At 46.8% G+C, this 26,045-nt stretch overlaps 1 protein-coding gene across 1 annotated transcript; it reads right to left on the bottom strand.

Moving 5' to 3' along the window:
- Window positions 1-5,829: 5,829 nt before the first annotated feature.
- Window positions 5,830-21,755, bottom strand: FGF6 (fibroblast growth factor 6). Its single transcript, XM_019756924.3, has 3 exons — window positions 21,163-21,755; window positions 20,086-20,189; window positions 5,830-10,957 (listed from the first exon to the last, which is right to left on the bottom strand). The coding sequence occupies exons 1-3, from the start codon at window positions 21,506-21,508 to the stop codon at window positions 10,781-10,783; spliced, it is 627 nt and encodes a 208-aa protein (XP_019612483.1). The 5' UTR covers window positions 21,509-21,755; the 3' UTR covers window positions 5,830-10,780.
- Between the last annotated feature and the right edge of the window lie 4,290 nt (window positions 21,756-26,045).

The following is a 26,045-nucleotide window of genomic DNA, read 5'->3' as shown; positions in this document are numbered from 1 at the left end:
TTTTAGCCCCACGTCTGTTTCCTTGCCAGCCATCCTCAGGTTGTGTAATAATGTTAGGTTGCTGTGTGGTGACGTAATGGACAGTCTAGTCTCCACTGGAACGAAAGCTCCCAGCAGGCAGGAGTCTGCTATCTCTACAGCTCACTGATCTTCAGAAGCACTAACATAGTTACGTAAAGTGAGTAGGTAGTCAGTAAATATAGTATTTGTTTAATAAATGAATCAGTAACTTCCTTGCTTCCAATCTTTTATCCTCTTCACAGAATTATCTTAAAATAAGATCTCATCACAGCACTTCCTTTGCAAAAACCGAGTGGTTCACCACCATCTATAAGATAATTTTGAGCTCCTTAGCTTGGCATTCAAGATCAGGCTCTAACTTACATTCCCCTTCACAGCCACCCATGCCAGCCACACTCTAAAACACCCAGAACTACTGCTTTTAGCAACTAACATTTTTTGAACACTTCCGTGGGCCAAGTACTGTGCAAAGCACTTTGTGTATATTATTCCATTTAATCTTCACAAGGACTCTGAGATAGGCACTATTAGTGTCCTCATTTTTATGGAAGAGAAAACTGAGGCTTTAATAACTCACTGAAGACCGTGCTGCTCTTGAACGGCACATCCAAGAATTGACCTCCCACCTGCCTGCCACTCACGTCTATACTCTTAACCCCCACACTAAGCTGAACTTAACTTGTGCTTTTGCAGCTTGACGGGGCATGTCCCTAGAATATCCCTCCTCTTCCGCATGTGCCTTCCATCCTTGCAGTCCAGATCTAATGGACGCTCCACGAGTCTTCCGGTCCCATCCACTCGGGTGAGTTACTCTTTCCTCTGCAACTTCACATACATTCTGATTTAAAGCAGCATTAGCTGGGCAGGAGACGGTCCTCCACTCAAGACGTTAGCTCTTTCTAGACAAGGACTGTGGCCTATTCATTTGTAGAATCAGCATCCAAGTCCCAACTCACAATTGGCATTAAGTGGATCTTTCTTGAACATCTAAGGATGAGATCCAGTGATGCAATCATCATTATTAAGGAAGCAACCACAAGGGGGCAGTAGCAAAAGGTCTGATAATGATTTGCCTTGACTTCCCTCTGGGAGTCAGGAGTTTTGTGTCTGAAAGAGGCCCTGAGGGACAAAGGAACCAAGGTATAAAATAATTGAAAATGTGCTTAGCCAAAAAACTAAACAACAATGTGAAGTGGGGGAGGAAAATTGGAAGAAAATTACCAAAAGAACACTTTTTCAGAAGTTTTAACTTTTGGAGTTTTTTAAAAATCTGGAAAGCATGGAGAAACAGCTTTTTCTACTGAATATTTTTTTTTTTTAAATAAAGTACTTCTATCTTTAGTTTCCGAAACATAAATTTATTAACAAATCTAAATGTAACACATACATTTAGATGTGTAAAGAGGGCTAAAAATATAATTAATGTGATTTTCTATTATACTCCTCCAAATTTTGCTATCTTTCTCCCTTCACCCTCCTAATTATTGTCTATGGATTGAAAATGTTTTTAATCAAGAATTATGGTTATTTGTTTTTCGTTTATAGGTTATTGTGGTTGTGTTGGGGTTTCCCGATTTAAAATGAATAAAAGACCATACCAGTTTTGAGATATGTTCTTTTCCTAGCACTGTTGGAGATCAAAGGACACCTATAGCTCACCTTGCAGAAGGATGGGGCAGGGCTGGATGGAGAAGAATGGAGAAGGACCAGAGAACATTGGTGGGCCATAAATTCCAGAATTCATGGGAGGCACCCGTATTCACGAAAATTACAAGGGTTTTGAGAATTGCGTCCTTAAAGGGAGATTTTTTTAGGAGCACCTAGAGTGCCTTAACAGGTCAAGAGAGACATTATGGTGAAATGCCCCTGAAGACTGGATATGTGTCCCCAAAGGTAAGGGATGCAATGGACAGCTGTGTAACCCCTACCTGAAAAATCTCCAAAGCAAGAGAGAGCAGGGTTCAGGGCTGCCTCCGTGCTATGGTAAGAGTGAAGGACCAGTTGCTGCTGTTCTGGAAAGAGTTTTCACTCCTACAGTTTGTAGGGGCCAGGATAGTCTACATGTTTCCCAGGGACTAGATGTGGGCCACCTATGAGAGAGGGGGTGACGTAGACCCTGTCCAATAGAGAAGTAACGGGATGTGGCAGGAAGAAGCTGCTGGTGGACTGACAGCTGTTTTGCAACTTTAAATGACCCTGTGGCTTTGTATTAGCTAAGAGTGACCAGAAAAGTCTTGGGAGTGACTGAGTTTTCCTCAGGGATGCTAGCTCCATGGGGCCAGTTTAAAGGGGTGGAGAGAGGCAAAAATAAAATTGCTTTTCAGTAGTGTCCCATCAGCTGTGTTTGTTCCACATACTTAGTTTGCTTTATATGTGAAAGGCTGAAGGGAGATACGATCAAATCTTAACAGCCATGGTCTTTGGGTGGTGAGATTATGAGTGATGAGATAACTTTTTAATTTCATGGGTTTTCTAAATTTTCTACCATGAACATGTTTTAATTTTATAATCTTTCAAAAATGCAACTAAACAGTATCCCTTGGAAAAAGAATGAAGAAATTAAGATTATATAGATAAAAATAGTTTATGGCTAAAATTCTGAAGTAAAGTCGTGCTTTGCTGTAATGAGGGTGGGATCTGGGGGTAGAGCCCTGATCTGGGTATGAGAAGCTGAAAGATGATGGTGAGAAAGAAGAGTGACTGCTGAGTTTCTTCATGTCATTTCCCTTGGATCCTAGTCACCGGCCTCTATGCTACTCTGTTGACTCAGAAACTCTTACCTGACACCCAGGTCTAAGGTTCCTCGGCGCCTGTCTGATCACTATCCACTCCGGACAATTCTTGACAACTCACTGTCCTGATCGTGTTCCCACAGTGACTTCCTGGGGGTCAGGATCTAGGTGTAAGGGTTGATGACGGCATGTGGAGCTTCTCTTCCAGCTCGTTTTTTGGTTTTGTTTTGTTTTGTTTTTTTGAAGCATCTCTTTCAGCCTTTATTTCCTAACCTGGGTCTTCAATAAGGGCTAATTTAAGAATTTCAGGACAAATAAGAGGAGTGCCTTACATTGGAGCAGGGTTTCTCAACTTTGGCACCATTGATGTTTGGGACTGGGTCATTCTTTGTGGTAGGAGGCTGTCCTGTGCATTTTAGGATGTTTAGCAGCCTCACAGTAGATCCCAGTAGTATATACTCCCCAACCCCAGTTGTGACAACCAAAAATGTCTTCAGATAGTGCCAAGTGTCCTCTATATGTCAAAATCATCCCTAGTTGAGAACCATTACTTTAGAGGTAACTACCTATTTCACCCACTCAAAAGAATAAGGCCCCCAAATTAGAACTACCCATAATTATAGCAGACCCCTTAGAAGTCCGGTAAATGGTGACTGATCATTTCCCTCCTGGAATGCTGTTAGCATGACATGAAGTCTGAGGTCAGGCTTTGCCAGGCGGCGGGGCCCTCCTAGGACTGAATGTGTCCTCCCAATATTTATATATAGGAGCCCTAACCCCCATTGTAACTGTATTTGGAGATAGATCCTTTAGGGAATTATGTTTAAATGAGGTTATAAAGGGCAAAACTTAATCCTATAGGACTGATGTCCTTATAACAAGTGGGAGAGACACCAGAATGCTCTATCTCTCCATGTTCGCACACAGAGGAAAGGCCATGTGAGGACACAGGGAGAAGGTGGCTGTCTACCAGCCAGAGAGGCCTCACCAGAAACTGACGCTGCTGGGCCTTGATCTTAGACTTCCAGCTTCCAGAACTGTGAGCAAGTAAATGCAGTTTAAGCGCTCCAGTCTGTGGTATCTTGCGAAGGCAGCCTGAGTCAATTGAGACAAGCACTGTGCATTTCTCCAAGAGGGAGGGAGGGAGACACAGTCCCCTGTGGTCCTCTGGCACTGTCAGTAGCCTTGTCTCATGGAGCATATTATGACCTGTTGGGTGGAGAGTGTCCCACTAAACGAGATGGGAGGCTTCTGTGTTCCTAATAACAACGAGTAATGATTAATCATTTATATTTATAATAAACACTGTACCTGGCCAGCTGATTGACTCTTCAGCCTCCCAAATGAACACAGCCAACAGGCTCTCTTCTCTCTTTCAAGGCAACTCTGGGATGAATGCTCAGGTATGGAATATTTTGATTGGCAGATTTTTTTTTAACTGAGCATTAAGCTCTTTTTTGAGGAGTAGCTAAAGTTTGTGTTGAAAATCTTTTTTCAAAATATGTATTTATTCATTGATAAACACCGTTGTCAAGTGAGGTTTTCATAGGTTTTGGAGTTTTCACTCTGAGCATCATTTCCTGTTGCATGAGGAACAGGAGAATGTGGTATGGAAGTTCTGACAGAGTGTGGACAGATTCTAGAATATCCCTGGGATATTGTTTTCGCAGCAAAAGAAATTCAGCACCTGTTATTAGCTTGTTTTCTTGGCATTTTGGCTCTTTCTCTTAAAACCAGAGGAAAGGAGGGTGAGTAGTTATCCTGGTCAAGCCTGTGTTTATAAAATGAGGTTGTAGTGTCCCTTTGCCCATGTCATTGTGTAGACTCAGGGGCCTGATGACACACAGATGCCAGCACAGGAGCTTCGTGGTTGGTCCATCTAAGGATGAGTGTGGTCGGACGGAGAACATGAAATCTCTAGAGAGTCACCTCAGAAAACGGTTCCTATATTTTAGAAGAATCAGGTTCAGCCTACAAAGAGCTCCCTGGGGCTAGGACTGTTGTGTGAAATGACATGCCTTCTTTCCATCCTCCTGCCATTGCTGTATCTAGCTGCCATCTCCTCTCGCCTGGAACTCCAGTGCCTCCAAACTGTTCTCCCTGCACAGGGCTTGCCTCCTCCCACTCAATTCCAGGGAGCTCTCTAAAACTCCTGTCTGCTCCTGCTACTTCTTAAACTCAGCAAGGCCCTCTCATTGTTTTAAGATTAAAATTCAAGCTCCTTCAGTGAAAGAAGCCAAACACAAGAAGCCACATACTGTGTGATTCTTTACATGAAATACCCAGAAGAGGCAACACTACAGAGACAGATCTTAGAAATATTAATTGGGTGAGTAAGTACAGGAATGAGGTGCAGAGGCCACAGGAGCAGCCAGCTCTTCCACGAGCACACAGATTTATTCGGAACCCACATTGCTCAACAGAAGGCACATTTAACGTCCCCGAGACTGCATGAGGGAGAACAGGGATGTGGTGAGGATGCAGGAGCATGGTGGGAAGACTACAGGTCCCATGCGAGGGAGGTGTGTGTGACATGAGAGAGTAAGCCCAGCAGAACGTGGCTTCTGGTCCTGGCTGCATGGTCCTGGGTAGGAAACTAAAACCCTCTCGTCCTCTCCTTTTAATCAGTAAAGAGTTTTTATAGTCTCTCTTAGCTCAAATGTTCTACGATTCCAGTCATCCTGCTAGACCAGGGCTTTTCAGGGTCGGCATGGCCCGGGGTGCATGTTACAAAGCTAGATTCCTGAGCCCCACCAGGTCTCTGCATCAGAAGCTCTGTGAGGGAGGCTGGGGAATCTGGTTTCACATACTCCTGGGTGACTTTTTTGTAATGCACGCTTGTGAGAGGACAGGGACAGTCTCCACCTTATTAACTCATGCATCCCCAGAACCTAGGCCGATGTAGCACAGAGACAGGTTGATGGGAGAATAAGTGAGTGAGCAAATGTTTTGGCCACAGAAACGTGGACCAAGGCAGAAGAGGACAAGAGTGGCTGCCTCACTGTAGCCTATGGTCTACAGTAGTTTTCTTTCCCATTCTGGGCCAAATTCCCAATTTATAAAACGCAGTAGTTGGACCAAGTGACCTCCTGGCTTCTTCCTGCCTTCATTATCCTCAGTGCCGTGAATCCCTCATCGCGAGAACACCAGGAATCTATGCTGTTCCCCTTCGCTGCCTCTTTGTGAGATGGAAAACAATCAAGATGAAAACCAACCACAGCCCAGAGATTCGTTGTCAGTTTTAATAGTGGGGCGGAGTCAAACAGTTTAGAGGAACGTATAAAAAGACCTTTTACTTTTTGCTGGAACATGATATGGTTTGTGCATAGCACATACATATTTTTTTAAAAAATAGAAGCATCACGTTTTACAAGCACATGACTGAACAAATTCTGAGTCTTCCTACTCGCTAGAGCCACGTTTAAGGACAGCTGTGCCCTGGGACCCAGCCTGAGTCTAGAAAGGGAAAAACAACGTGGGGACACAGCTATCTGAATGCTGGAATTTCACTAGTTCATGAGGTATATAAACATGGTTCTATGTTGGCTATCTGCATGATGGACTAGATTTGGGGTCTGTTATGGGTGTAATCACTCCCTCCTGTTCTGGGAGGGGGAACACAACTCAGGTGAAAGTGTAGGGTGGAGTATTTCTGTCTATTCTCTGGTCTTGTTCCAGACGTTCCTACCTTTGGAGTTTTCCTGGGAGGCAGTAGAATGAGTGGCTGGTTCCTTGGTGGGAGGAAGGGGGACAAATATTAGAGACCTACGAGGTCTGACAAGTAAGTTCGCGAACTCATCCTAGAAAATGTGCTACACACCTCATTGCTGAATATCACTACAGTCACCTTCCAAGTACTCCCCTTGGGAAGCTATGCACTAATGCCAGTGCCTAGTCCACCCTTCAAAGCAAGTTTGGAACTCTTTTTCTGGAATGGCCATCAGAGCTGTAATTGTATTACCCTTGAGGTCCTGAATGTCATCAAAATGTCTGCCTTTCAATATTTCCTTTATCTTCGGTTAAAGAAAGAAGCCATTGGGGCCCAGATCAGGTAAGTAGGGAGGGTGTTCCAATACAGTTATTTGTTTACTGGCTAAAAACCCCCTCACAGACAGTGCCATGTGAGCTGGTGTGTTGTCGTGATGCAAGAGCCAGGAAATGTTGGCAAAAGTTCAGGTTGTTTTGTCTGACTTTTTCACGTAGTCTTTTCAGCACTTCCAAATAATAAACTCAGTTAACTGTTTGTCCAGTTGGTACAAATTCATAATAAATAACCCCTGATATCAAAAAAGGTTAGTGACATCGTTGCAACAAGTGCGCGAACTTCATTGTCAGGCCTTCGTTCTTTGCAGGCATAGGAAAGGCAAGTGGCAGGGACTACCTCTTCAGTGACAACGGACCCAGAGCCTTTGGGGAAAAGCATTGGGATAAAAAGATGCAGGAATTTTCTAGTGTGTGTCTACATGAAAGGGGGCAGAAGGGGAGAGAGGACAGAGAGAATATCGCAGTGTCTTAGAGGTCAGTGGCTGCATGTGGTAGGTATGTCTGCACCCGTGGCTGTGGCATTGGCAATGGATGTTCAGCATGGGGAGGCAGGAAAACTCTACCTCGTGGACTTTTGAACTTCCTTTTTCCTCGGGACTTGCTTACATGAGAATGTGAAGGACCTGAAGTCTAGGAAGGCGCAGGCCCAGAGCCGGGATGGGCAGGAGAATTCCAAACTGCCCAGGACAAGATTGGAGTTGGGAGAGGATTTCAGGCCTGAGTTATTGACCTGGGGAGAAAGCTAGGTGTCTGAAAAGGAGGGAGGTTTGTAACCTGGATCAGATGACAGAGAAAATATTCTTCTTTCTTAAGCCATTGAATTGCCCTGACCAGTGCCTTGGAGTGTGTGTGTGTGTGTGTGTGTGTGTGTGTGTGTGTGTGTGTGTGTGTGTGTGTTGGAGGTGTTGTGGGATGTGATGGCAGAGAGGGAAGGCTGTGAAGGATAATGTTAGGGTATTAATTGCAAAATTATATGCTGCTTTCCGAAGGAGGTTCCAAAATGTGTGGGAAGTGGGAAGGGAAGTGGTATTAGAAGGCAGCGAATGAGGAAACAATCAACAGCTCGAACAAGGCAGTTGGAGTTTTCTGGTTTCCTCGGAAGACCATCCATCACCCTGAGGAGGGTGCAGATTTTACATGGGCTCTCCCATGATTTCTGAGCTAACCTCTTCCCAGGTGAGAAGTCTGTCTTCAAAGGGGTGCAGTATGTTGCTCTCTTTATCATTTGCTCTTGAAGAGGGAGGAGGACAGCGTCAGGGCTCCTGGAACCCCAAGTTTGCATGGAGCTGCCAGAGAAGGTGCAGGATAGGAGAGAGACCAATTAGCTACAAAACTCTCTAAACCAGGATTATAGCTAAGGATTTGGGGGAGGGAGGACCCAAATTATTCTCAGTACAGCCTCAGCAAGAAGGCGGGGATCACTCTGTTCCCTGCCTATGCAACACCTTCTGCCATCTTTTGGATCCCATGGGGCTGACAGCTAATTTCAGGACTCAGTAGACATGACGATCAGCTAGGTGATGACTCTGCACGCCTGTGCCTACACACAGCAGCGTGAGAGAAGGGACTCAGAAGCCCCTTGTTGATCTCACTGTGTCCTGCCTCTCAACCCACTTCGGGGCATGGAGATTGATTTTTCTTAAGCCTAAGCCACTTGGGAGCAAGCCCTTGGGAAAATTCCTTTGGATGGGAAGGATTTCAAAGAGTCAAGGATGCATCCATACACCCAGAGGTTATATTCAGAATACTTAACAACTAGTACAGCACAGTCCGGCTAGCAGTTCGAGCAGACGCACGGCTGCTTGTAACTGATTCTAGCCATAGACAATTCATGCGCTGGTGCCACGATGTAGTGACTGAATATCAAGCTTGCTTGATCCTCTGCATTTCATAGCTTCTCTTTCTCACTCCCAGCATGAAAAATGGGAGCAGACATTTGGGGAACTCCTTGTCAGGATTTGAGCACTTTTATGAACCACTAGAGCGCTGCAGGAAATATCTAGCAGCCTGAGACCCCTCTTAGCTCAAAGATCTAGACAGAAAGGAACTAATGCTTTGGGACCTAAAACTTTTTTCTCCTGTCCAGATCACAGTCCATCCATCCACCCAGCCTTCCTACACTCCCAGCACATTCCATCAGGAGCTGATACACACCTCAGGTTCTGAGAGTATGTTTCTGATGAACCCTGTCATAGAGACAGATTACTCTGGACAAGACCTCCTGAGAAACAATCAGCTTTGTCCCCTGCCTCCAAATAGCCAAAATGGACCAATTTCCTCTCCTTTCTCCTTGATCTGGGACCATAGCTCCTTCCAGTTTCCAACCAAGGCTTGGCCATGTCCACTCTTGCTCCTGAGCTCTACTGTCTGTTGAATCTTCACTCACCTCGGTGTGGACTTTTCCTCCTCACCCAGCACCTGTCTTCCCTGATGTTTGCCTCTCCCTGGGATTGTCAACCTCCATCACAGCTCACACTCGTTCAGATCAGAGCTATCTATAGATGGGCACATCTGCATACAGAGAGGTATGCCAAAGATGAAGGCATTTGTAGCAGATGAAGGGTTGTCTTGCAGGCAGGGGCCCCTGAAAGCAGCCGAGGGCGTCAGGTCATATTGTAACTCGATGGTTCACGTATGCTGAAAATATTTGCACTCCGATCTGGCTCGCTCTGGTTTCCGATTTAGGAACGTTCCAATGGTTCAGGAATCTGAAGGCTTCAGGCAGATAACATTTATAGTCGTTTGGGGAACCTCTGAATATTCTCAAAGGACAGGAGGCAAAAGGACATTGTACAGCAAGGAGCTGCTTCAGCTTGGCTACTTGATGTCACAGGATTATCCCTCTTCTCCTACTGTAGGGGGTCCGAGGGGGCGGACTCCGGACATCACGGTGTCCATTCTACTGCACCCAGGCACCAGTGTATATGTGAGATGAGGACGACCAAGAAGGAAGTGCAAGTATCAGATGAGAACTTGGGTGAGTTTCCTGGATGTAGCTGGAAAGGAATTATCATCTGGCATCCAAAGCCTCTCTACTTCCTTCATGCCCTATTTTACATCCCTTCACCCCTTGCCAAACAGGTTGCCATTATTAGGATCCTTGTCATCTGAGGTTAAAATAAACCCCGGTTCACAGTGAGGAAAAGTTATGGGCAGGCAGCCTGGCTTTGCTTGTTCTTGGAGCCACACATAGCACTGACTCCTTCAAGCAGCATGGCTCTCCATAGAGCATCCCGTCCCTCCCACTGCTTCCTGCAGGCCTTCTACTGCCCGAGACACTGCTCTGCCCCTTTCCTCCAAGAGGGGGATGCCTTCTTCCCCCGCTGCGCTGACAATGCATCCCAGTGTCCCAGAGCACTCACAGGCAAGGAGTTGGAGTACCTGCTCACTTTCTTTCTGGTTTACAGTTAAATCTTACTCCCGCTCACCATGCCCTCTCTGTACCTAGAGGACAGCTGTTTCCTGCCACCCATGTAACCCGTGCAACCAGTGGCCTCTGAATGGAAAGATGATTGGAAAGAGGCAGAATGGGAGTACACGTCAATCCTGCTCGTTTGACACGTGACATTCTGGCAGGCACATGCCTGCAGCGATGATTCCGGCAGAAAGAAACCTGATGCTCTGAAATGTCTTTGCTCTGACAATACACACGAAGATGTATGGCTATATATCAACGCACACATACTTCCACCCTGGCCTTTTCCTGTGCACAAAGTCACATTCTACAAGTGTCATCTGTACCTTCTTTCCTCAGGTGAGGTCATAGCATGGGCTCCATTGCCTTTCTAGAATGCTGGCTGCAACCCCTCACTTAGATGGGTTACATGTCATGGGGTCTGGTGGCCAAGAGAACCAACTCAGGTCTCCCCGAGCACAAGACAAACCTGACTCAGGAGTCACGGGGGAGAGGGGAATTGTTCACTTGTGCAAAATTCCAATAGAAAAGATGTCGCTTTCAACCTGTGAACCGTGTTTCAGGGTCCTCATATTCTGGGAAGGAAGTGAGTGACAGTCATGATTGGGGACACCTTGCTGCCCCGCTTTACCCGTCCGTATTTGCTCAGTGCAATGTAGGTCCCTCGGTGCAGGTCTGACTCATAGGCGTTGTAATTGTTGGGCAGGAGGGTTTCTCTGAACTTGCATTCCTCTTGGAAGCTGGGCTGTGAAAGAATAGACAAACAGCCACGGCTCAATGATAAATGAGGTACAGCAGGCCTCTTTGCGGGGTGCCCTCCCCTGTCCTTTGTAAGACAACTACTGTGATGTAAGCCACACTAGGTTAACAGAATCATGAAAGGTGCAAACAGGAAGAGACTTCAGGACGCTCATGGCCCCTTCTCACCTTCCCTCCTTTACGATGAGGAAACCAAGGCCCAGGGACATATATGGATGGTCTGTGTCACACGGATAAGTACCTTCAGTTCAAGGTACTTTCTACTAAGCACCTAAGTGAACATTTATTCCATTCAGGAAAAGGGCCAGAAAAGGACACAATAAGCTGTCTTCTCAAGTCCACTGTGAGAGGTAGACTAGTGCAGCAGGATTGAGAGTGGGGATCTAGTTAGTGGCATTTTCACTTCCTGGTTGTGTGACCCTGAGCAGGCTCCTCCTCTCGCAGCCTCAGTTCCCTTCTCTGCAAACTGTGTTGTGGGGAGTGGATAATGGAGGGGTGAAGACTGGACTTCCTAAGTCCTTCCCAGTCTGTCTGTTGAATATGGTAACTCTTTCCACTTGTGCTGCTATGGTAACTCTTTCCACTTGTGCTGCTATGGTAACTCTTTCCACTTAGGTTGCTATGGTAACTCTTTCCACTTGTGTTGCTATGGTAACTCTTTCCACTTGTATTGCCTCACTCTATCTTTCCCAGTTTAAGTTCCAAATTTGTTATTCCTTAAAAAGAGATTTTGACTTTGACTCAGAACATGCGTGGTGCCTCCTAGACCGTCATTGTTCTCCAGGGAAGTGCAGGAGCAGAGACGGTGAGGAGAAGCAATTTCTACGGGGAAAAGAACCTTGTTCCCTGTGTGACAGGTGGTGCCGTGGAGTCGGAGGCCAGTTATAAATCGCTAACTTGGCGATTTATCAGGACTGTGTGTGGACCACCTGTTCAGAAAGTGAGTGCTGGACTTCCTGTCCCACATCAACAAACTCATTCCCAATACATCACCCAAGTCCTCCTTGATTCCTAGAAAAAGGGCCCTTTCCTCCTCAGCCTGCCTGGGTCCCTGCCCTGGGGGAGGCTGGGGGCATCTGTGCTGTTGGGGAGGAGCTCCGTGGGGATTAGAGGAAGAGAGAAGATGGGAGCCAGGAGACCTGGGGTCTAGGCTTGCAAAAAGACCCCAAAAAGCCTTCATTCTTTAATGAAACAGAGAAAGTGGAGTATAATTTCTGACTCCTTCTTGCTGACGGAGGCCATTGGATATAAAAAACAAAAACCCACTCCATGGCTGACGGGCAGTGCCAGAGATGCTCTCCGACCTCCTCTAGAGGAATTGTACTGTGAGCTCCCTGACCTGGCCGGCTCTGGGCATGGATGAGAGCCTCTTCCTGTTATGAATGGAAGGTGATGAGCTGGCTCACCAGCGCTCTCAGACACCCCAGCCTTTTGAGTTCCCCTCTCAGGCAGCATTTAAAACCCTGTATGACAGGTTCTTCTTTCCGAATAGACTCCAAGTTCCTTGAGACAAGGACGGTGCCTGTTGAGTGCATGATGCTGAATAAATGATGATGTAGCAGGGACAATACTGAAATATACAGATAACCCCGTGTGGATGGCTCTTTTGATGCAGGATGGGAGTGCAAGGGGGTGGCCACATCTCACCTACCACTGAATGCATTTACCCATCCACCCTCATGCCCCTACTTGGTTGTTTACAAAGCACTTTCACATAAGGTTAGTTATAAATGTGGACACTTTCACCAGCCACCTCGACACCATCTAGGGAATTTTCACAAGTGTTCCTTTCCCTGGTTATAGGTACTCAATCAGTATTTGTGGAATGAATGAAGGAAGGAATGTTGCAAAGGTAGGGAAAATAAACGAATCAAAGTAGGTAAAGAGCAAATTTGAGCAATAGCTTTGAGGTTAGGCTGATGATTCACCTCTTGCTTAGCTATGTAAACTTTGGCAAATTATTTAACCTACTAAGCCTCAGTTCCCTCATCTGTAAAGTGGGAGCAGTAAGAATAATTAAGCCATTGAATTGGAGTGCACATTAACTGAACTAATGCATGGAAAATCCTTGATCTATGCCTAGCACATAGTAAGATAAAAAAGTAATTGTTATTACTATAATTATTCTTTTCCAACTGAATCATGAACTACTGTCCATCAGTAGTCCTAAAAGCCTGTGTCTTACCCTGGATCACCGTTTCAGCGAAACTTGCTGTGAATTATTGAACAACTTAACAATTAAGCTCTCCAATTACTGCCTGAATGCCTGGGATGCAGTGAGCTTGCATGAGAGAGCACAGAGCTAGGGTAAGCAGAGGCAGAGGCTGGCTCCGCAACTGCAGCCTTCAGGGCTTCTGTGGACCACAGTTCTTCACCTGTGCATGGGCTGCAGAGTCAGCCACAGGATCTAAGATCTTTGAGGGGCAAAGCTGTGGAGCAACCACACTAAGAGAAAATAAACTCAGGATTGATTTTACAAGTTAAATAGAGATAAAGCTACACTGATTAAAAGTCTGGTGCAGATCAATGAACAAAATAGAAAGTCAGGAAGTAAACCCAAACATGCATGAAATAAAAATGGATCTGAAATAAATATAAAATAAAAGTGGCATTTCAAATCACTGGAGAAAACATGGTGTTACTAGTAACAAGAATAATAACAGTGGCAATAATAGTTTGATGTACGACTTCATTCCTTACATTAAAACAAATTCCAAAAGGAGCAAAGATTTACGCGTAAAAAAGAGAACCTTAAAAATCCAGAAATTTTTTTTTTTAGTCAGGAAGTTCTTTCTAAACAGGGCACACAAAAAACTAGAAGCCATAAAAAAATCCAAAACAAATAAATTTGACTTTGTCTGGAAAACATTTTAAAAACCTTAATAAAAATGAAAATACAAATAGCAGACTGGATAAAAAATAATTTCCAATGCATGGTATCTTGTAATATATTTTGCATCAAAGAGCATATTTTGTTACTATATTCAGAACCCTTAACTCACTGAAAAAAATGGAACAGACAATTTATGGAAAAATAAATAAAAATAGCATTTAAACATAAGACACTATGGCTAATAAGAGAAATGTAAACCATAACTGTGAGATCACATTTTTAATTGTTGGATTACAAAGAGAAAAATGTTCGATAACATACTTTCATTGGTGAGGGCATGGAGACTAGGGATTCTCCTTTAATGTCCGTGAGTGTGGAAATTGCTATAAACTCTATAAAGAGCAATTTGACAATATCTTTTAGAATAAAACCACTTGCCTTCCCCAGCATTCTGTACAAATCTAAAATGAAACAAGAGAAACAGATGAAGTTTACTGTAGAAGCCCTCTCTGCCTTTCCCTTGCCCATGATTATAGGTTTGATCAGTAATTCTGCTTCTAGGAATTTATCTTACGGGACACTCCTACATCTGTTACTCACTGCAGCGTTATTTACAACAGTAAAACACTGAAACAGCCCCATTTCGGAAGAGAGTGGTTATCTCAATTAGGGTACATCCACAAAGTGGAATACTATTAAGAAACCTCTTTGAGAACTGACTTGGAATGGTCTCAAAGATATATTGTTAAGTGAAGAAACAAGGTTCCGAACATCATGTATAGTATGCTCCTGTGTGTGTGATTTAAAAACAAAACAAAACGATACCAGCACGTGCACACAAACAGGAACACGTTCCTCCTGGAATGGTATGCAAGAAACTGGTAACAGTGGCTATCTCTGGAGAGGAACCAGGAGGCTTCAAGGCCACAGTGAGAATGAGACTTAATTTCCATGCGTATTGTTTTGTATTGGTTTCCCCCTTAAACCATGTTCATGTATTACCTAGTCATATAAGTAGATTTTTTTTTTTTTAAATAGAAAAGGAATTCAGGATAGAAGATGGGCCAGGATGTGAAGTAAGAAAACATTTGTATCAGAAACTGGTGGTCTCCTCCTCTTCCGTCCTTCACCTACCGCTTTCCCCTCTGTTCTAACTTTGTATGTCCCTGGAGAGTAACTGCCCTGTTAATTTCCAGGAGAATTCATTTCTGATCTGGATGGTGGTTAGGGGAGAGGTTTCGTGTGTGGTTTGCAAACTCTAGAAAGGAAATCAAATCTTGGGGCAGAGAGTGGGGGAAGAGGAGGGGAAGGAGGAGGAACTGAGCGATTCTGGCAAGAAACTGACGGCATTCACTCATATCCTCTGTTCTAGAATGTTTCCAATTTCAGAATCCAGCCTTTCCTAGTGTCTGGGTCTCCTAAGACATATTTGTTTAAAAGTGCATGATGGTGGTTTATACATTTTGTGTTTTGTTCTCTGCTCATCAGATTTTGATTACTCAAATCCTCATCACCCCCTTTTTTCAAGTTTCTGAAATTGTGTTTTTTTTCCCTATTCTGTTCTTTTCATCTAGCTTATCTCATATTCCTAGCCTTCCCCAGCATTCCGTACAAATCTAAAATGAAACAAGAGAAACAGATGAAGTTTACTGTAGAAGCCCTCTCTGCCTTTCCCTTGCCCGTTCCTTTCAGCACCACGCCCCACCCTTGGCGTTCAGGGGGCTATCAGGCGAGACCTGTGATAAGAGGCCAAGATGATTTCCCTGAACTCTTTGATGCATCCGATGCTTCAGGCTGGTGGGATTTTCCTGCTGCCCAGATTGCTGCTCAAGCTGGTATCATGACCCAGCCCCTTAATTCATGTCCAATGTTTCCCCAGCTCTGAGCTCTCATGGCTTAGGAATGTTGGCTCCTCAGCTCTAGTGAGAAAAACACTCACGCCAAATGAACGCTGTGATAATAAAAGTAGCTACCGTATATTATTACTTGAACAAATGAAAATAATTCCACTGGATCACATTTCCTGGGCCTGCCAGGACTCAAGCCCCAGCGTGAAAACGTCTTACATTCCATATAGGTCTAATCAGATTTATGTGGAACCAGACTCTAAAGCATTTAGCTCTCACTATGGAGAAGGATATTTGCAGAGGGTTAGATATGTGGGTGTTTCGGCATGAGTTACCTCTGGCAGAAATGCCCCTTAAAGTCTGGGGTGGACCAGGCATCCATCACTTGTTTGTAGGCAGAGCTGAGTCACCCAGACTGGTGGAGGTGTACTCTTACGTTTAAAGTTCTTTCTCTAGGGCTGCCCTGGGCCACTTGCCCCTATTACTCCTGGCTGTGTGTGAGCGTGGGGTAGGGGTGGTTTAAGGAGCTGGGCAGTGACGGAAAAAACAAAAACAAAAACAAAAACCAAACCCTTGTCCTGAGACCTTTCCTCTTGCAGCCTCTGACGGTTTCTTTTCCTGTTCTTAGCTGAAATGGAGAAATAACATCTCCCACCTCAGAAGAGGTCTGTATTCTCCTCCCCTTGTCCCTAACACTCAATTGCATTGACAATTTAGAAGTGTTTGAAAATGTTTTCACCAAGTCACTCATTCTTCTCATTCCTGCATAGCTTGTTGTAGCTGACAGGCCACAGACAAGGCCATTTGTGAGACTTGTCTGCAGGACCCCTCATGAGCAAGGTTTTCTCTGAACCCCAGTCCCACTTCCCAGCACTTCCACAAGGGCTAAGCTCAGGGACGCTTGCACCCATCCCTCAGGAGGCCTGTTCCCTGCCATGTGAGAGACGCCCCTAACTGAGCACTGAGTGAGTGAGAGAAAGGCTTAGTCCTCCCCTCCCCAGGTAATTCTCAAAGACCTTTCTGGATGAAGAAAATCACGTGTTTTGCACATTGTCATACTGCTATTGATTAAAATGATGCAGACACAATTACAATTAGTAAAACTAAAATCACTTAAAAGCACAACTGAATTTCTAGTACCTTTTTGTCCCCATGTATTATTCTCAGCCAAAGGATTCTAACAGAACCACTGTCGGATAGAGATCTTTGATTTTATTTTTTCAATTTTAAAAAGGAGATTAGAACTCACTGATTTCTGCCTCAGCCTAACCTGAGAGAGCAGAGGTCCAGGCCCAGAGAAGATCAGTGACATTGCAGTGACTGGAGGGTAGGCGGGGCAGGAGCTGGACCGCGGGTCCCAGTCTGCACACCAAATGCCCTTCTGCTGCAGGTCTTACACGCGTTCCCTGCAGAGAGAGCCCTCACAGGGCCACACACAGCCATGACTGACAGGAGACCTGGGAGACCCGTGTCTCAGTTGTAAAGTGAGGATGAAGGTCCAGTGCGCCTCCCAGGAGGGGTGCGGGGGGCGGGGGGGGGGGGTAACGCTGGGAAAGCACTCCGCAGGGCACCGAACAGTAGGTGCTCAGTGTGGGGGAGCTGTGCACGGGGTCCAAGGAGGACGAGGCACCCTGCCGCGAGGCTCTGCAGCCCTCTTTCCTAGGGCGGAGACCTGTGGGGAGGACACTTTCCCTCAGGTGGGCTTTCTTGGCACCAATTCTGGGACCACAACCACGGGTTGTCCCCTATCCTCCGCCCCAGAAGGGTTCCCCTCCTCCCAGGAGGAATCCCATTTAGCGGCAGTAGCAGCTGAGCTGCAGGGAGATGAGGCAGCTCAGGGGGCTTAAAGGGAAATAGTGTGAATGAAATCATCACCCAGCAGGAGTCTTCCTGGCTCTGCGGATCAGTTGGCAATTGTTTTTTTAGACCGTGATAACAGGGCCAGAGGGTTGGCGGGGGAGGGGTGGAGGTGGTTCCGGAGCTTCTGGCGCTCAGCGGCACAAAGCCTCAGGTGCCCAGGCTTGGGGCACAGCTCAGCCCCCTCTGTACACAGGCTGTCTGGCCCTGGGCTCCAAGGAGGAGACATCCCACCTCGGAGAAGGTGCTCCTGGGCCAAATGCTTCGGGGAGGGTATGTGGCGTCTGGGAGAATGAAGAGAGGACAGTCTTCTCTCCCCACAGTCCCCCTTCTTCCTGGACTGCTCAGTAGTGAGCCCTGCTTGTCCCCTTTGCAGGGTGAGGGCCAGGGGTGTCTCTGACCGTAGGAGTCAGCCCACATTTCAGAGATGTGTCCCTTCCCTTGGTTTCTCTGAATGCTTACCCCTTTGCGGCCCGTTCTCTGATTATTAAATCTCCTGTTCCCAGCCTCCCCCAGCTTCTCCTACCAGTAGCATGACTTGAAGTGGAAAGTGGATAAGTTTACCCTGCATTTGTGGTCTTTCCCTGCCTCACAGGTGAATCCTTTCTGGGTAAGGAGAAATACTAAACAGCTTGTTTATAAAGGTGGCCAGGAGAAGGGTTTCTGTAAGGAGTGCTTCCTTCCAGGAGATTTACCTGCCAAAGAGGCTCTTGCATAGAGTCCCATAGCTAACATCCCCATTACCTGCTCTCCAACCAGTGGGACCCCAGGCGTTATGCAGGCTGGTGAGGAGGGGCTCTTGGGGTTGGCTCACTGCACAGAGGGGTGCTCACTCCACAAAACCTAGGCTGTTCCTAGCTGCCTCCTGTTCTCTCCACCACCTTTGCAGAGAATGATAAAATCTCCCAAGCCAGAGAGGCTTTCATCTCCCCAGCCCTCCAGCTTTCAGGGCTGGTGTCATTCTAGGGCAGAGCAGAGGCCATGTAGCCTGGCGTCTCCAAGCCTGCTTGTGCCCCAGAAACACCAGAGAAACTTAAAACACAAAAACAAACAAACTGATTTCCAGGTTCCCAGCCCAGTCCTACTGGATAAGCATCTCTGAGGAAGGTCCCTGGAAAGCTGTACTTTTTCACAAGTTACCAAGGTGATGTGAACAACGGTCTTCCCACAGGTCTCCACCCGAGGAAAGATCCTCACGGCAGGGTGCCTCGCCCTCCTTGAACCCCATGCACAGCTCCCCCACACTGAGCACCTACTGTTTGGTGCCCTGCGGAGTGCTTTCCCAGCATTATCCCCCAGCACCCTGGGAGGTGCACTGGGTCTTTATCCTCACTTTACAATTGAGATGGTCTCCCAGGTCTCCTGTCAGTCATGGCTGTGTGTGGCCCTGTGAGGGCTCTCTCTGCAGGGAACGCGTGTAAGACCTGCAGCAGAAGTGCATATGGTGTGCAGACTGGGACCCGTGGTCCAGCTCCTGCCCCGCCTACCCTCCAGCTACTTGTCTTACTTCAGAGACCCACGGAATTTAATGCATGACCCATCTCCACATAAACCCTCCTGGCTGAGAGATGTTAGTGCTAAAGATGAAGGGCACAGACTACCTGAGCACCACATTCAGGTATGTAACAGAGCTCCTGTGTTGGGGTCCTCTCCCCAGAAGCTGGCACCAGTCCCAGACCTCTCTGTTCACTTGTTGATCCTCAGTCTGTCTCCAAGGAGAGGTAGAACAACCCTCCACACCCTCCCCATAAATAACTCTGGTATTCCTTGATGATTGCTCAGAGGTCTTCCTTTTTAGCCTTCTTATTTCTGTCACAAGAACTCTCAGTTTCTTCAACATCATAGGGAAAGCTTTCCTAGTCCATATTTTGGAATAAGCCAAATCATGGGCTGAGAGACCCAGGATGGAGGGGCTCAGAGATTTTGGTAAGTGTGCTCAGGAGTAGGCAAGGTGAACCTCGCAGGGGTGATCTGTGATGGAGAGGAGGAGGGGTGGCCTGGCCCACCAGGGGGACATGATGGGGAGGATGCTTCTCCAGTGCATGGGATCAGGGATCAGAGGACTTAAAACCTTGCACTAAAATTTTCATGCACCAATGACGGTGAGGGAAAGAACCTCCATTTCTCCTTCCTATGGTGCTCAGGCTCCAGACACCTCTCGGAGCGCGGGTTGTGGAGAACAGCACACTCAGGCTGAGAGATAGACTTGCTTCTGTGGGCCTCTCCAGATCAGGGAATCAAAGCTGACCCATAGCCTGCATGACAGCTGTATGCTAAAATGCAGGTTTCCCTCAGACCCAGTAGCCCTCTGAGCTATGGTTTCTGTGTAATTGCAAAGGCTCTGGCAGGTAGGATCAGAAAATCATGGCCTGATGCAGGGGCAAATACACTGTGAAGCTTACAAAGCCTGAGCTCTGAGGCCCCTCACCTGCACAGGCTCCTTCCACAGCCCCCTTCTTTTCTCATTCTAGATGAATATTCACTTCTCTCCTCAAGAGTTTGCATTATTTTCCTCATTGCGTAAGCTTCAAGCCTTGTACAGCCTGGGGCTTGCTTCCCCTGGCCTGATGAACTCACCGTGGCATATAGTCTTCCTTTACTGTTCATGGCAATGAAGAGGGCACTTTTCACTCCAAAGAGACTCACCACACCTCTCTCCACTGTGGAAATCTCCAGGAGGCCTGACAAGGAAATGGAGGCAGTGATACCTAAGGCTTGTGCAAACCAGGTGGGACATCAATCTAAAGATGACCCTGCAAGGACATCTAAGCCCATCCCCCTGCTCCTAGAAAGGCAAACCCTCCATCATCTTCATCCCCAATCTCTCTAATTTTAGGAGCTCCAGCAGCTAGATTTGGCAAGTCTTGCCACTATACTGTCAAAAATCCAGTTCCGCAGGGGACTGTTGTGACATCAGAGTTAGAGATCACAGTGGCCACTTAGGTATCTAAAGATTAGCTTTGAATCTGGGCTTTCACTGACTTAATCACATGAGGTCCTTGACTTGTGCAGCAAAAATGAATTCTGTTTAGTTTTGTTCAAAATATATACTCTACATGTTTCAACAAATCTCAGCCCATTTAATCTTCCAAACGCTGCAGCCACATAGAGGATGATGGCTTGCCTGGATCCTGTAGACCCCCAGCCCCTCTTGGATGGGATGAGCCTATCCATCCAGCAACCCATCAACTTGTAGAACACAGATCTGGGGATGAGGGGGCAGGTTGAAATACAAAGAAGGATGTGCTTCAGCTAGAAATTTTGCAAACCACTTGCTTTTCCTTCTCAAAGGGAGAAGCTAAATAAAAATAAGCTGTGTCTCATTTGGTCCTCACTTTTCTCCCCTTCCTGGCCTCACAGCTTCCTAGGCTGAGGTTCCCTGTGGTCTTTTATGGCCATGGATGGGCCCATAATGATGAAGTAATTAGGGCTCCGTGGGATGATGGCCAAGCCCACTGGGATGCTTGGGCCTCCGCATATTGAGCCTGCCCCCTGACAGGGTCACGGCGAGTCTGTTATGGGCATCCAAGTGGAGAACACCATTTCTCCCCCCTTTATCACAGGACCCCATGCATCAGAGCAAGGCCCCTTCATTTTCTCGCCCTGCCTGAGCCCAAGCCCTCAGCTTCCCAACTGGCTGCAACGGGCACTCACTGTAGGGGTTCTCCTCGTGGCTCCCGCTGATCCGGCCGTCGGGGAGCACCTGGAGGTGAAAGCCGATGCCCACGTTGCAGTAGAGCCTCCGCTGCCGCTTGATCCCCACCAAATAGCCACTTTCCCAATTGACCCCAGCGATCTCTCCAGCTAGCCCAGCTCGGGACCTGGACAGCAGGGTGCCCCAGCCCCTCGAGTCCAGCAGTGTGCTGTTGGCACGGGTGCCCGCAGGAGAGGGCACCACCATGCCCACTAGGCTGCCCAGGAAGACCAGAGCCTGCAGCGTGCCCTGAAGACGTCCTGCTCCCCAGGACATAGTGATGAGCAGCCTCTGTCCCAGGGCCATCCACCTTGCCTCTCAGGCACGTGGTCAGAATTAATGGCCCTAAAAATACCGCCCTTCTTGTTTTTCTCCCCTCGGCATGGCGGCAGGGGCTTATTTTTGGAAGGCAGATGAAGCCTGCTGACATGAAACCAAAGCCTGCTTCGGGCACTTGGGTCGGGAGCAGAGGGACCCAGGCTGAGCCGCGGCTGGTAGGGACCATGGCTTGGGGACGCTGTCCAGTTCTCCGGCTGGCTCTGTCCTGAGTTGATTATATTTGATTTGACCTATCTTTATAGTTCAGCAACCCGGCCCTCCCCTCCACCGATCATCACCCTGACGTTAACTGCCCAGCTCACTTATCCAGGCTGTAACATTAACCTGCTCCTGGGCTGGCTGCCTCCCCAGACCCCCATCACCCTCCCCAGGCCCCAGGGATTCTGGGAGCCACTGTCATTCCAACTATGAGGCAGGAATGAAGTGAGCATCTCTGAGGGAGGGAGGGGTTGGCCAGGGGCCCAGGGGAAGCGGGAGGCGAGAAGCTACCCAGGACCCAAATTGGGCAAAAGTTCTTGGCCTGAGAGCATGGCTTCCTTATTTAGAGGGCAAAGGGTAGAGACAGGGATAGGGGAAGGCTTGGTGGCAGGTGACGACTGGGCCTAGGAGTTACCCTAGAGATCATTTCATGGAAAGAGTTCACAGTTGAGAGCAAGAGAGGCTCTGTATACACTGAAAGTCTGGACCCTTTTAGCAGGAGAGGACAGAGATTGGGTGGGTGGAGGGGTTGTTCAAGCAGCTTTAGGGTCTTAGAGGGGGAGAGGGCCGGGTCTGGCTTCTGCTCACTGTGCCGGCCGTGGCTTTCCCACACACCAGCCCCCCACCAGAGGGATGGGAGTCGTCTCTGGCCCATGACATCGCCCACTGGCCATTTTCCCACGCGGGCTCATGCTTGGCCTCTCACCTATATTATTCCTATTTTTACAGACAAGAAAGCTGAGGCATAGAGAGCTTAAGCGACTTGCCTGAGTTACCAGAGCTAATTAGTGGCAAAGCCAGAACTTATAAAGTCAGCTTGAGTCCAGCCTTTTAACCTCTGTATGATTGCCTACAGTAGAAGTTAGATTTCCAGTCTGGCCCAGAGTCTACTGAGCTAATTACAGGCCAAGAGTCCATCATAGAACTATTTCAATAGCGCAAAATGATGAACCCATACACATAGGCTGGAGGCTGCAGGCAGCTTGGGGACAGCTCCTAGGATGAGTCCCACTGCTCAGGGAGTCTTCCAAGCACCACACTTTTCTCTCAGATTGCAAGTCTCCTGCTCTGGCCTGGGTCTCAACCTCCAGTCTGTGACTTCTGCCTTCTGCCTCTTTGCCTAGTTCACTTACAGTGGTGCTTTGGTTAGAATTTCTGCCAAGCCAAACATTCCAGTTTCGCCCGCTCAGATCTCTTGGAGCCCAGACATCTTCTGTCATTACTCTCAGCTGGTAAACTGAGTGGGGAGCAGGGTGTGTACCCCTGAGTGTGTACCCCTGCTTAGTATCATTCTCACCAGTGAACCCACAGCTTCCGACCGCCTTTCCCTTCCCTGTTACCTCCATTGCCTTATGCCCAGCCTTACCATCGCCAGCACCACCATTTCCCACAAGGAAAGACTGGCACCTTGTGGGCACAGATTGAGTCTACTATGTAGAACCTGTTGGAAAATTGATAAATGGAAGGAGAGAGAGAGAGAGAGAGAGAGAGAGAGAGAGAGAGAGAGAGAGAGAGAGAGAGAAAGAATCTCTATGTAGAGTAGGAGAGTGGTGAATAATCCAAAGACAAAATTGTCAAAAAAAAACCAAAAAAAAAACCACAGCCCTTCACTTTGGATTTCTAGCTTGATTGCACATATTTAAGCTTTCGTGTATACAAGAGCAGTAGAGACACTCTATCTATGACATTCACTTGGGACCCTTGTGTTAATTATGCTTGCTGGACTGACTTAGGGAAAACGCATCCCAGAAGCATGTTGGATGGTCAGAAGAAGTTAGTCTGAAATGAACACTTGTCTTGGATAATTGGAGAGGCACTCATCAGCAGACGTCAGAATCTCTGTGGAATTCTTCTTGGAATCCATTCACTTTGGGACCTCCTTAGTGGAGAAATTAAACTATAACAAGGTCCATGCTACATATCAATAAAAATGGTAAATCTCTAGATTCACCCCATCCCGGATTCCTTTTTGTGCAGAGGTTGTGGTTGATGTCTTAAAAGCAATGGGCTTTGGGATGGGGGACACCTGGATTTGAATCCCAACCCTACTACTTATTAGCTGTGTGGCCTTGGGGAAATGTTAACCTCTCCAAGCCTCAGTTTTCGCTTCTGCAAAATGAGATCATTACTTCATAGGGTTCTTATAGGGATTAGCAATAATATATGCAAAGGGCCTGGCACATAGCGCAATAGAACTCTTCGCCAGTCTTTCCCCCAAGTCTCTTCTCTGAAACATGTTGCAAGTCTCTTACCCAATTAAAGGAGGAGAAACCCAAAGTGAGAAGGACCCTCTCTCGTCTGAAGGGGTGGGAGAGACACATGGGCTTCCAGTTCTTAACTGCCCGTCACCAGAGCATATGTTGTGATGGCTGTTAACATATGCAGAAACAGGCAGCTCAGATTCCTAAAATATTCTGAAAACCAGCAACAGCCTTGGGATCGTCCCCTGTTAAATATAAAACTTAAGTAATTCATTCTATTAAAAAACCTGGGTCTTATTTTTATCAGGTGATGTGATGAGGCCCTGTTCTAAATGCGCCTCCTGGGCCTGTCTCTATAGCAACTCCACCGTGCTCATATAGCCATATATTTTTCCTGAAGGCTAATTAAGTTGACAACTGCTAGGGCTTCTTGGTTTACCAGATTTGCACTTGACCCTTCTCTTGGGGCTTAGGGACCCCTATGGATGTGAAGTGATAAAGAAAAGAGTAACAGGTGGAGGCCTCTCTGTGGACCCCTCTTTCAAATAGTTGCCCAGCAGCCTTTGGGGTTGTCAATCACTTTCTCTGGATGAGCCAAGAGTTAGTGGAGGTGAGTGGGAAAAATGCTAATGTTTGTTTCCTTCCATGACAGGGTCCTTGTCCCCGAGTGGGGTGCCATGCAATCTAGATTGTCAACTTGTTCTGCATGTGGAACGCCCTCTGTTGCAGCCAGGCAGGTTGCCTTCTGTGACCCATGTTTATTACATAATAAAGGTCATGCACCTCAGGAGTGACCATAAAAGAGAGCACAGGAAGCTCGCGTGGATTGTGAAAAGCTGTGTTTACTTGTACTTTTTGCATTTAATTTTGCAAAAGCAAGATTTGCCTTTTTCTATAGATAATTTGGAAAATATAAGGTAGGAAATAAAATAGCTGTTGTGTTTAATGTCTATCTTTTGTCTTGGTCTTTTTTGAGCTACCTTGGCCCAGGGGCCTGACTGCTTCCCTTAGTTTCTCCCTCCCTCTTGCTCAGACAGGCACGTGTGCACCTACAGGTATTTAGTGGTAGAGTTTGTTCAGGGGACTCGACCAGTAGGAGACAGGCGTGCACAGAAGAGGGGGACTAGGAAGAACCTCTGCGCTAGAGCTGAGCAAAGTGGGGCTTTTAGCTCGCCTAAAACTTGCTATAAGTGGGAAGATGCAAGACAAAAATTTCTATTAGAATAGAGGGTCTCCAGGTTGGACTTCTGTAGCGAGGAGTCAGGTACCATTTTGCTAGCTCGTCCTTGGCCGAATCCATACTTTGCACTTTCTTAGCGGAGCTCAACTTTCCACATGTCTCACCTGTGTTTTAATAAGTGGGACCCCATTAGCAGTAATAATCCAAATTTCCTTAGTTCTTGCCTCTACCAGCTCATGTGGAACTTCACGCCACGACAAATTGCCCCACGTTATTTCTGAAGTTCCAGAACACGTCTTACTTGTGTTGGTGAACGTGTGACTGCTCCTGCCTGGGACTATTGCAGTGAATCTGTGTGGACCACGCTGCCCACCAGTCTTCCACCTCCTGATGGGTACCCAATGGGTGTAGTCCCCCCTCATTTGCACTTTCACTTTCTGTGATTTCAATTACCCGTGTCAATTTTGGTCCAAAAATATTAACTGGAAAATTCCAGAAATAAACAATTCATAAGTATTAAATCACACACTTGCGTGCCATTCTGAGTAGTGTGATGAAATCTGATGCCATCCACACCATTCCTGTCTCCAGATGCTCCCGCACCTTACTCACTTAGCAGCCATCTCAGTGATCAGATCAATTGTCATGGTATCACAGGGCTTGTGTTCAAGTCACCCTTATTTTACTTAATAATGGCCCCAAAGTGCAAGAGTAGTGATGCTGGCAATTCAGATATGCCAAGGAGAAGCCATAAAGGGCTTCCTTTATGTGAAAAGGTAAAAGTTCTCAATTTAATAAGGAAAGAAAAAAAAATGGTAAGCTAAGGTTGTGAAGATCTATGGTAAAAACAAATCTTCTATCCCTGAAATTGTGAAGAAGGAAAAAGAAACTCATGCTAGTTTTGCTGTAACACCTCAAATTGCAA

Source organism: Rhinolophus sinicus, chromosome 1, assembly GCF_057876585.1.
Source record: "Rhinolophus sinicus isolate RSI-liver-muscle chromosome 1, RSI-T2T, whole genome shotgun sequence".
Lineage (NCBI taxonomy): Eukaryota > Metazoa > Chordata > Mammalia > Chiroptera > Rhinolophidae > Rhinolophus > Rhinolophus sinicus.
This window is presented reverse-complemented; position numbering and strand designations above follow the sequence as displayed.